This window comes from Octopus bimaculoides, chromosome 11 (genome assembly GCF_001194135.2).
Source record: "Octopus bimaculoides isolate UCB-OBI-ISO-001 chromosome 11, ASM119413v2, whole genome shotgun sequence".
In the NCBI taxonomy this organism is placed as follows: domain Eukaryota; kingdom Metazoa; phylum Mollusca; class Cephalopoda; order Octopoda; family Octopodidae; genus Octopus; species Octopus bimaculoides.
Window position 1 is genome coordinate 21,030,641 of NC_068991.1, and position 12,492 is coordinate 21,043,132.

The 12,492-nt window shown below is 34.6% G+C and overlaps 1 protein-coding gene across 5 annotated transcripts in view; it reads left to right on the plus strand.

Moving 5' to 3' along the window:
* The first annotated feature begins 6,158 nt into the window (after nucleotides 1-6,158).
* LOC106869267 (solute carrier family 22 member 4) overlaps nucleotides 6,159-12,492 on the plus strand; it is a 27,179-nt gene continuing 20,845 nt past the window's right edge. For 2 of the 5 annotated variants that reach the window (XM_052971572.1, XM_052971573.1), the window contains exons 1-4: nucleotides 6,159-6,412; nucleotides 7,990-8,198; nucleotides 9,726-9,956; nucleotides 11,614-11,816. In XM_052971572.1, the coding sequence (XP_052827532.1) occupies nucleotides 6,253-6,412; nucleotides 7,990-8,198; nucleotides 9,726-9,956; nucleotides 11,614-11,816 (803 nt within the window). In that variant the 5' untranslated portion in view covers nucleotides 6,159-6,252. The remainder of the gene's footprint in view (nucleotides 6,413-7,989; nucleotides 8,199-9,725; nucleotides 9,957-11,613; nucleotides 11,817-12,492) is intronic. The other 3 variants (XM_014914958.2, XM_014914949.2, XM_014914938.2) reach the window with 2 other exon arrangements.

Sequence of the window (12,492 nt, forward strand, 5' to 3'; positions counted from 1 at the left end):
ATATATATGTATATATATATATATATGTGTATGTGTGTGTGTGCCCGCGCAGATACATGTGTGTATATATGCGTGTATTTTTTCTCTATGTATGTCCTCTCCTACCTTAAACTGTTTGAAATCTTCCTGTAAAGAATGGTTTAGTTTCTAACAATGACACAGAAATCTATCATTGGAATATAGATAAAGAAAACATCACATTTTAGACTTAAGAAAGGTCTTACGTATTTATATTGTTCATCTTACAGATTATATTTGTTATATATAAATAAACTAGTTGATTTCTCTTTCTGAAAACCCTAGCTTATCTAACACGTCGCTTTTACTCACAAAACCAAGTGCCTTAAATATTTATTGTATAAATGCGAATTTATAATCTGGCTATAAAAAGTGAAAGCTTTGAAGCAGTTGTCAATAGTTTTACTATTTTTCTTTTGGTTGTTGAAAAGATATTCACATCAGCAGAACAGCTGACCTCTGGCAATACAAACTTTATTTTGCCTGTCCCAAACAATAACCTGCTTGTTCCGTTAACACTTTATGGAAATTTTGATGGGATATTCCACCAATATACATTGTATTGATGTTTAGGTATTCAATAACGGGTGGGGAATGTCTCAATAAGTTTTCCATGATAGTCTTTGACTTAGATGGCATTGTATACTGTTGAAGCGACAACGTCATATCGCCTAAGAAAGTTGTACGTTGGTGACAGTTTTGGGCAGCGGTTAATCACATGTATGATGTCTTCGATAGAAATGGCAAATAATCTACATTTTCAGTTGCATCTTAGGACTCCAAAGCTTCACTGTCTCTTCTGTTTACTAGGTATTTTGTAGCAATCTCCTGATCTTAGATCGAAAACGCAAGCCTACGAAATGTGATGTGATGTGGCGATCAGAAGTATAAGGGAAGTTGCATATAATATCGATAGTACTGTCGTCTTCAAGTCTCCGGAAAACACACCTATGCATGGTCTCTATCGCTTCACATCCAGGTCTTGTTTGATGTATGTTAGCTCAGCTGTTTTGGACTTCTTTGGGAGATCGTCAGGAAGTGTGTGTTGCCTGAGGAGCTTATTGCTGACCGTCAAAATGAAATTATGGCTCAAAATACCATCCGGCTATCAGTTAAAGTATAGTTTGTTTGGTGTAAGCTAGTCATGAAGTCAGAGGTTCATGCCATTGTATAAATGACATTTATTAATTTGTCTATTGCGAATGCTCTCTTTTCACTCTTGGGTCTCGCATCAATGGTGGAATAGTTTGATGGAAAATGATGTATGTTTCTGTCTTTCTTGAGTTTTGTGTTGTGATATAAGGCATAATATTTGGTGAATTTAAACTTTTATTCTTTCGTAATTCTATATCTATTGCTTTGCATGTTTTATTCCGTTGTCAATTAACCGTCGCACAAGAATTATTTGTTATAATTTTGGGTGTCCCTTATTTCGAGTGTCAAGTTTCGAAACGCTTAAGCGTATTCATCTTACTAGATTAAATGGTGTATTTGTTTTGGTGTGTTGTGGGTGTTAAGAAATAAAAGGTATCGTTTAGTGTCTGTCGTATTGCAGTGGATGCCTGTTTCGATGTTCGTGTTTTTTTATATGAGTAAAATATCCAAGACGAGTAGCTGATATTGTCTGTTTAATTTATTCCATTGTGAAATGCATATTGTTATTTATGCTATAAATTAGGGGTTTGAATTCATTACGATAATCAAAAGCGTGGGTTCACACAAAGAGGTGTCAACTAAATAATGTTTCCAATTTTCTAATAGATATTTATGGAATTTCATGTGATTCATTTATCTACATTGTTCGTATATTCGATCATCTGGGATAGCCATGAGCAGATTGGTGGAGTTAGGGGTAAGTTTCATTCCCATCGCAGTTTCGGATATTTGTAAATTTATTCTATTGAATTTGAAAAATTTACTCTGAAAATGAGCTTTTATTATTTCGTTAATTAGTATTTATCTTTTCCGGTTTAGTATTTCATTGGGGAATTTTTCGAGTCGGAAATCCTATGATTTCTAATTTATAGTCGTGTGGAATAGCGATATAGAGGTTTACATCTCGAATTATACGCTAATTTTGTGAACTTTTTTGTGATGTAGTTCAGCAGTACTAAGTCGTCTCTTATAATGCTTCATGTGTTTTATCAGTAAGTCTGTTTCACATGTGGGGACTGCTACAATTCGTCTTAATTTAAGTTTGTCGAGGTGTTATATATTTATATATGATGAAGTTATAGGCGTTGTTTATCATTTTGCTTTTGTGAATTTTGGGGATTCATATATATATGTGTGTGTGGACGTACGCGCGTGTATGTATTAAGATAGATAGATAGATAGATAGAGAGAGAGAGAGAGCGAGAGGGGGGAGGAAAGGTAGAGAGAGGCAGAGAATAAATTAAGAGAGACGCTGGTGAAGAAATTATCATGAACGCAGAATAACTCAAATCTGTGTGTTTCTAAATCTCTTCATTTCTTTGTACTTGAGTTACATTACAAAATTTCTTCCAAGGTTATCGTTGTTTTTATATAACTTGTTGAATATTAAACTCACGTTCCTTATCAAGATTTCTTAAATATATTACACACCTTACCAAGATTTGTTATATATACTTATACATACATAGACGCACACGCACACATATGTTCATTTCCCATTTTCTGTTAGGCTACAGTGAGGGGTTTATGATGATAGTATTGAGAGTCCATGTTTCACTGCCGTAAACCATCATTGTCAGGATGTACTCATTGAAGATCTTTCTTTTAATTTTCATGGAAGCCTTGGGACTCCTCGTGAGGTTTTCCACCTTCTCAAAAACCGCCCTACCAAATGCTATTCTTCTTTTGATTCCCGGGAGGAGATTTTCGTAAACGTAGCCATCTACCTCTTCTATGTCTTGCTGTTTACGGTAACAGATGCTGGAAAAACATGCCTGTTGAATATGACGTAGGTTATTCCAAGGAGCATGTTGAGGCCGACAGGCTGGCTTGTAGTGTGGATATCGGTGAGCATTTTCTACAGTTCCATAGTTGCATGCACTGTCAAGATGATATCATCTGCGAACTCCCGGTGGCATAGTTGTTCTCAGTTAATATTGATGTCCCGTTGGATTTTGTTGATGATGGTGTCTTACAGGCACGATATAAACAACTTTGGTTAGATGTGATCGCCTTGCTTTGCTCCTCTCTCAAGCTTGATCATATAACTGTCTTGATGAAAGCTGAGATTCGATGTTGCCCAGCTATAAAACTCTTTCAGCATTGCAAAGTAAGTGGGGTCCACCACTTGGTTCTTCAGGTTAAGAAACGATGTGAACTCTATGGAGTCGAAGCCTTCTCATAGTTAACAAAGGCAGAGCAAAGCAGGATATTATATTCTTTCGTCTTCTCTTGAAGTAGTTGACTGACAACCTAAATGTAATCTTGAAGCCAGCTTGTTTGTTTGTTTGATAGAGGTCCAAGGTACAGAGCAGCCTACTAAGTATAATGCTGGAGAACATCTAGTAGATGATGAACAGGAGACTGATAGGACGGTAACTTTTCACGTCCCATTTGTCACCTTTTTTTATAAAGAAAGACCACTATTGTAACCGAAAGAAAAATGGAACAAATGATGCTCGACATCACATTGAGGGACAGGAAAACCAACGCCTGGATACGACAGCGCAAGCGAGTCAACGACATCATAAGAACGACATCAAGGAGAGCAAGTATAGATGAGCTGACCACATCACGCAACTGAAGGGCAACAGATGGAGAATGAGGGTAACGGAGTAGACACCAAGACAATGGACATGATAAATATCCGACCAAAGGCAAGGTGGTGAGACGGTTTCCTCATTCACGATCTCCTTATGACGATTTCCTCATACTCTACATGACCACGACTGGCTACAGATAGACAGCTGTAGAACGAGTCCAGAGAGGTGTTCTTCCTTCAGGAGTGGTAAAGCCCTGATAAAAAAAAATATGCATGCCATTTAGCTTTGAATTAGCATTTAGTTTAAGAACATTTAATTTACTCTAACTACAGCGTTATTTATAAAAGGACTTACAATTTATCCCATTCTAGAATATATGCCACATGCAATATCAATCGTGATGTGACTAAGCTGTACTTTCAGTCAAAATGTAGTAAACAAATTCTAAATAAAAAACGCTTTAAATTTCAAACAGATGATTAAGCAAATCATTTAAGGGCCTTCTTTTAAATAGAAATATCTAGGATTGATTAACTATTAAAAAACGTAAGTTTGTTTAGAACATCACGAGTTCGTGGAACTACATAATTTACCATGATGTAGACAACGCACATGAATCAAGGCCCCACAAAATTAGAGGACAGAACAAGGAAGAGAAACAAACAGACACATGTACAAAAATATTATAGACACACATACACACACACATATATATATATATGACAAGAATGACATAAACATATACATAAATGTTAAAAACATTTTAGATACATATAGATACATATGAAACAAGAGTATTATGGACATATACACATATAGACACATATACAGAAATGTTATAGTTACGTGTAGATACATATACAACAAGAATGTTATAGAGATGTGTAGGTACATATCTTTTATCTTTTATCTTTTATCTTTAACTTGCTTCAATCATTGGACGACAGCCATGATGAGGAACCGTGTTGAAGGGTTTTAGTGGAACAAGTCGCCTCGAGTACTGATTATTTTTAAGTTCAGTATTTATCCTATCGGCCTCTTTTGCCCAACCGGTAAATTACGAGGATGTAAGTAAGCCAATATCGGTTATCAAGCACTTGTGGGGCATAAAAACAAACACAGAAACACACACACTCACTCTCGCACACACACAAGCACATACATATGTAGGACGAGTTTGTTTTAGGTTCCGTCTACTAAATCCACTCGCAAGGCTTTGGTCAGCCCACAGATATAGTAGAAGACAATTGTCCGAGGTGCCATGCAGTGGAACTAAACCCAGAACCATGTGGCTCGAAAGTAAACTTCTAACAACATAGCCTGAGCCTATACAGGAATTTTGTAGACACATATCGAACCTTATATAACAAGAGCATTATAGACACATAGACTCTTATACAACAATAATATTATTAATAAAGTATTAATATCAATAATGTCTTAGTTCTGAAGAGGTTTATGCATTAGTTTGATGCGATATGTTTTTACACTGTGTGGGAATAAAGTAAAATAGAATTGGAATCTGGAAACTGCCTCACGTCACTGAATACCATATCTGTGTTGAATATAAAAGCAGATTTGTAACAACAGATTAGTTTGAGTAACTCGATCAAAGACTTTGCTGTAATCCTTCGCCTGCGTTGTGTATCACATGTGATACAGAGAGTATATTTTTCTGGCGTCCATGCATCATATCTATATACATAAATGTACAATGGTGTATGTCTGTGTGTGCGTTTGGGGTTACTCTAACTCCTCCCACACCGTCCAACCGATTTTAATGATTTTTTTGGCACATAGTTAGATCACATACCCTGAAGTTCAAATAGGACCGAAATTTTGCGAAAACTCGATAATGATCAGTTGGCATCGATTTTTGTGAGTTCAATCGGGCGTTTGAATGGAAATTTCCATAACGATATTATTTTTCCTGCAGCTTTTGCATTGTTTGTCTGATTTTGATGAAAATCGATGAGTGACCGAGGTTCATGGCAGTGAGTTGATGTCAGGACAAAAAAATCGATAATTGCGCCTGAACAATTTATAAAGCCAATAGGCTTTTGCGTGCAAATACTCATAGGGATTTTATTTTTGGCTGTAAAAGAAACAAGTTATTTTTAATATAAATGTGGGGGCTAACTTAAGTTAAGGGCTTGAAGAAAACTGAATTTTTTTTCTATTATTTTGCATTGAATATTTACATATTGGTTTTGCATTAGAATCGTTCCCGACGAATTATTCACAATGTAAGCAAATTATGTTTAGATGACAAGTGGTTCTAGGTTAATTTCTAAATTATATTCCACTACATATATTAGCTGGAATAAATTATTCTAAGTACATGACATTTTAATGCAGATCAAATGCATTTCAACTATTATATACATATAAGAATTGATATAGACACACATACACACACATACACATATATACTTTTATTCACCCGCCCACCCACACACACACGTATATATGAAAAGAGAATGAATAAGGGAAATAGACAGATTGACAGACACAAGGAAAGGGATGTGTAGTAAAGATGAACGAAAACAAAGACAAGATGAAATCTTCCCAGATTGATGTCGATGGACTCATGCATGCTCTAGGACATACTAAATATTTCCATACTACTCAATTCATCCTGATTAGTGGCTCCATAATCATAGCATCGACCAACAGTTTCCTCTATATGTTCTATGGTATGTATGATGTTTTACGTGTGCACATAAACAATCAAACACATGCAAACGCAGACACACACACATACATAGACTCACACTCACACACATAGACTCACACACATAGACTCACACACACATACTTACACATAGACTCACTTTCACATACATACACTCACATATGATTTCTGTCTACTCGTTAGACGAACATGACCGTTGCTGACTGGTTGGTAGTAGCTATGCCCGTGCAAGTGTTTTAGGTCGAATACAGCTTGCAGAACACCACAACACTACAACTCTCACTAGCAATACCAAGAAACCCAGAGACAATCAAAGATCAAAGTGCAAGATATTCGGCTCAGAGTAGCGGGTTTTATATACAAGTCAGCCTTGTCCTGGGGTGAAACATTTGGGTTTACTGCGCCCTCGGAGTATTTCTACTTCCAGTTGATCGTATGCTAATTAACCCTTAGATGGGACCATGACAGGTGCCACTACAGTTGAACAGAGTAGACCTAGGTACAATAATGATTAAGAGGTGGTTCCACACACCTCAAAAAATCCTGGAACTCCTGAATCAGAGTCCCACGACCGGATACTGTTTGAAGTCGTACACAGGACACACATATACACATACATACACACATACATAAACATATACATAACACATACATACATACATGCATACATACATATATAAAAACAAACATACATACACATACATAACTACATACATGCACACATACATACATACATATATACACACATACATAAACACATACATACACACATACATACATGCATACATATATACACAGAAGCATACATACACACATACATAAACACATACATACACACATACATACATATATACATACATACATACATACATACATACATACATACATACATACATACATAACCTTTACCTTACACACGTCTTTTACTCCTTCACTGATTTTGGTCACTGGAATACTCTTAAATATTTAGCCACATCGAGTCCAATATATATTTCCAACAGGTACCCATTTTATCGAACTTTAGTTATTGGCCTGCTACATTATGAGACATAAGTTGACACACATAAAAACAACACTGATTTTCATCTCTGTATACATAAACATAGACATATACAAATATATATATAAGTTGGAAGGGCTTCCACAAAGTTCATGATAATCTTATTCTTACTTAAAAGTGTTCATTTAGCTCGAAATTGAATTAGAAGACACTTCATCTCAAGATGTTGTGCAAATAAATAGAACTGCTTGGGTTAGACATACAAAATATGCATAAATGTATACATGTAAATAAGGAGAAAGCAAAAACTGAACATTTTCAGACAATGAATATTCAAGTAGAAGTCTGTAGATATTTATAGATCAAACTTACACAAACTACAAAGATATGGAAAATACACACACACACACACACACACACACACACACACACACACACACACACACACACACAAGTATGTATGTATATATATACTGCTTATTCTTTTTGCTAATTCTAGAAAATAGAATCTTTAATCTTTGTTGAAATTTCCTAGCAAGTTCGAAGACATAGCTCATTTTCTCCGCCTTGTTTCACAGCCCTCACCCCTGAATACCAATGTAATAATCTGACCGAGTTTCAATTCAACCAATACAATATATCAATTAATGAAACCAGTGTGATATATGATAAATGCTCCATAGACATCATCAATACCGATGAAGGGCTAGCTACAAAGAACCGAACCCTGGACTGTGTGAATGGTTATTATTATACCACTCCAGTTGATAAATCGATAGTGTCACAAGTAGGTTGAATTCTGTTATATTAAAATATTCTTTTATTATTTCAAAATTAATCTGTATTCATCCCAGTTTTATGTCGTCTCTGTTTTGTCTGGCGGAAAGTTATGAACATTTTAACTTTCTAAAATATAATACTAACAAAAAACAAGACTTTTAGGTACTTTTCGTCGTTTATTAATAATATCATTAATTATATGAACGGATTATATGAATCAATTATTAATTATATGAATGGATGAATATATTTATGAAGTATTAAAAGACAATTGTTTCGCAAATGTTTCATAAAGTCATTTTTCTTATTGTTTTATAAATGTAGGTTCACCGTGTATTTGGATAGCTTAACTTAATGAGTTTTGACTTTTAAGGATACTGAAGTACCGACACTGTTACCAGCCTGCAACCTTACTATCAAAATACTTAACACACCTGAAAATCAGCTTTTTGTTGAAAAAAAAAACATGCTGAGATTTTCAAAAGAAAGTAGGAAAGAAACATTTTTACGGGACAGTAAAATACTATACTTACGAACATTTTTATTTAAAATAGAGTAAGTAAATATTCAAATCTGACTTAAAATCTGTATAGACATAGAAACGTGTACCTATACATGAAGGCATGAGCTGTTTTCTTGTTATCATACAAAATGTACAAGAAACATTCTGAAAGTCAATTGCAGCCTCTCCTCCAACCAACTGTCTTAGAAATTCTGCAAACATTTCACAGCATTACCCATCTAATTTTTATTTATTTATTTATTTATGTGTTTCAGCCAAGTGGCTGCGGTCATGCTGGTGCACTGAAATAAAAATCCTAGCACAGAAAGTATCAAAGTTATGCAAGAATATAATATAATTTCTTAACTGTCGTATATCTGTTTGCAGGTATATTGTTTGTATCAGGGGCAGAAAATATTTTCAGTGTCAGAGACGAATTGCTAGTGTAAAGAAAGGTGGGGATGTATGTAATATGAAGGAAAATAACCAAACTTTAATTCCATAAATTCATAGGTAATTTATATATATGCAGCTTTTATTAAATTGCTAGTTTTTGTTTTCGTGCATAAAAGGTTTCTTTGCATTTGGAGCATTTACGAACAGCTTCAGAGGATGGGTTTAAAATCAAAATGGGAAGAAGAGGTGTTGCTTTTTTCTGGTTTTGATCATGTAGCAAAAACTTATTTAGAAGTTTCACCGCCCATAGAAATTTTCTTGGACGTCATGTCGGTTTTTTTAATAGATCTTCAATCTTTGAAACGATGAAACACAAAGGCAAACAAACCAAATGAGGAGCGTCTATGAGGTCACTAATATGTTTAAAAAAGAGAACACATTGGACAACTTACTCTTAAATACACTACAACTGCAGAAAAAAAGGAAAAAAAAGAAAGACAGGATGATCAGAGCTGAAGCATACAATATAATCATATCTAGTAACGACAGCTTCGACGTACAAACAATTTTTGAACTATCTCTACACGGTAATCAAGTAATTCTACCTTTGTCTATAAAATATGTTTATTTTTACAGTGGGACCTGGTCTGCAACAGTGTAGGATTGGCTGAATCAACTCAAACGGTTTATACTTTGGGTCAAGTGATCAGTGGTCTGTTAGCACCATGTTTGATAGAAAAATTCGGACGAAAACCTACGAGAGTGTCAAGTCATGCCTTGCTGTTAGTCTTCAACTTAATCGCCGCATTTTCTCCGTCTTATTGGCTGTTTACAATAATGAGATTTTTGATTGGAGGAGCGCGGGAGGTAATGCCTTTATGCGTCATTTTCACACATGTACACACATAGACACGTCTATTCTCAGGTATATATTTATTGTATGTATGCATACATACACACGCATAATTACAATCATAAGAAAATGAAATAGCCATAACAATAGTGAGTAGTCCGCATGCTTTGCAAATCTCCCAAAAATCTGGGAAAATTCTTTTACAGTTAATATAATTGTCAACGGCAGCATTGAAAATTATACAGCGGTTAAAACTATATATATTTATTGAAAACAGAATACTGCCTCTCTATCTCAGTATCCAAATATACATGGAATATGAAGATGGTAATATTGGTTTCAAATTTTGGCAGAAGGCTAACAATTTCGGGGTAAGGGTAAGTCGATTGATATCGACTCCAGTGCTCAACCGATATTTATTTCATCGACCCTGAAAAGATGAAAGGCAAAGTCGGCCTTGGTGGAATTTGAACTCAAAACGTAAAGATGGACCACATACCACAAAGCATTTCGCCCGACGTGCTAACGACACTGGCAGCTCACGGCCTTTATGAGAATGATAATATTAATTATAAAACCAATCAAACTGGAGATCATACATTTCTCTATATTAACGACGACAGAAAATACGATCTTTTTCTCTCTTTTGTTATTGACAATCAATAAAATATCGATGACTAACCATATTCCACAGTCTTTAAAATTACTTTTGCTTACACACATACACACACACACACACACACACACACACACATATATATGTATTTACATATGTATATATATTGTCAAGCTCTTTCATTTCCAAAGTCTTTGAATGATTGCTTATATGAAATTCATAGTAACGATTCAAGAAGCTATAATTTACACACGCGCGCATACATACTTACACACACATACATACATACATACATACATACATACAAACATACATACATACATAAATACATACATACACACATATACATGCATATGTATGTGAATATGCATACACACAGCACACACCTATATCAACACCCATATACATATGTGTATCTCTGTTCGTATGTGAACGTTCTATCTTTATAACCCTAGCTATTGTTTAATCAGTTCAGTATGTTCTACAATTAATTGCCCTATAACTCAATGTTCATATTTACCTCATATTAATACTGAATGTATAAGTCGCCAGTTTCAGTAGACAAATATATGTACTCATCTAACAGTATCTAGCATGCAAAAACTTTGTGCGCCTTGGGTACGATTTTACTGTACTTCTACACTATTTCTATATACTCTAAATAGACTGAAAGGTGAGTCTCATAACGTTTTGGAAAGAATTGAAACTTTGTCTTATTGAAGTCTATAAAGTAGAAGTCACCTTGGAAAACTCAAGTCTTTCTGAAGTTGTACAGACACTAGTATAACTAAGGGAGGTAAATATTAGATTGGAGGGATAATATATTTCATTCCTATTACGTTATAAATCATCGTGGTGATGGTATTGTGACACCTCGATTGCAACAACAACGTACACTTTTTCTGTGGTAACTATTTACAACACAGTGGATTAGTAACAAAGATATCATTGATTACATATTTCGGTATTTAGAGTTTTATGAAATATGAATTACACTCAGTATCATATCCACATACTATACAAGTTTGAAATTTTCCTTGCTTCTTTCATTTCAGGCGTATACCCTTAGTACTGCAGTTTTACTTTCTGAATTATATCCAAAAGAAAAACGTATCATAATGTTTTGCCTATATATGAATATCTGGGCTATTTATAATTGTGTTCTAGGATATATAGCCTACATTTTGAAAGATTACAGTTGGAATGTGTCATTCCTATTCAATGCTGTTCTTTCGGGATATTTCATACTGGACTTTTTGTAAGTATAGTTTACCTACATACATATATACACATTTGAAGAAAAGCAACAAAAATTCATTAGGTTATAGCAGTACGTACGTTTCGTACAAACTTCATTTATTTATGTAATGAGAACACATAAATGAAATTTGCACGAAACGTACGTATTGCTATAACCTAATGAATTTTTGTTGCTTTTCTTCAAATTTTATTCACCAAATCTCTTGATTTTGTTTTTGGTTTTTACCCTACCAAATTCTGGTGCCTCAAACATTTTAAGTACCACATTTAATCTTTTGATTAAATCAATATTATTCTTACATATATACACATATAAATACATATGCACACACACATACATATAATTATCACTAAATGTGACTAGGGTGTTAAGAAACACTTTCATTGCTAGAAATACAAACTAAAATGCTCTAATGCAGTAGTTAACGCACATGAATGAAAACATATACATAAACAGGGACCTGAAACGTCCGAAATGTGCCGATCGGGAATTCTTAATGCTGACGTCAGTTTCGGCAATTTCCGTTGATTCATAAGCCCGCTTAATTTCGGCTTTTTTTCGCCTTGCTTCTCTAAAAGCATACATGTCACTAAAGCTTTCAATAATTTACTTATAATGACTACGGCAAATGGCTAGGAAAAGTATGTAATGATCATTATTTATAGCTTGTGTT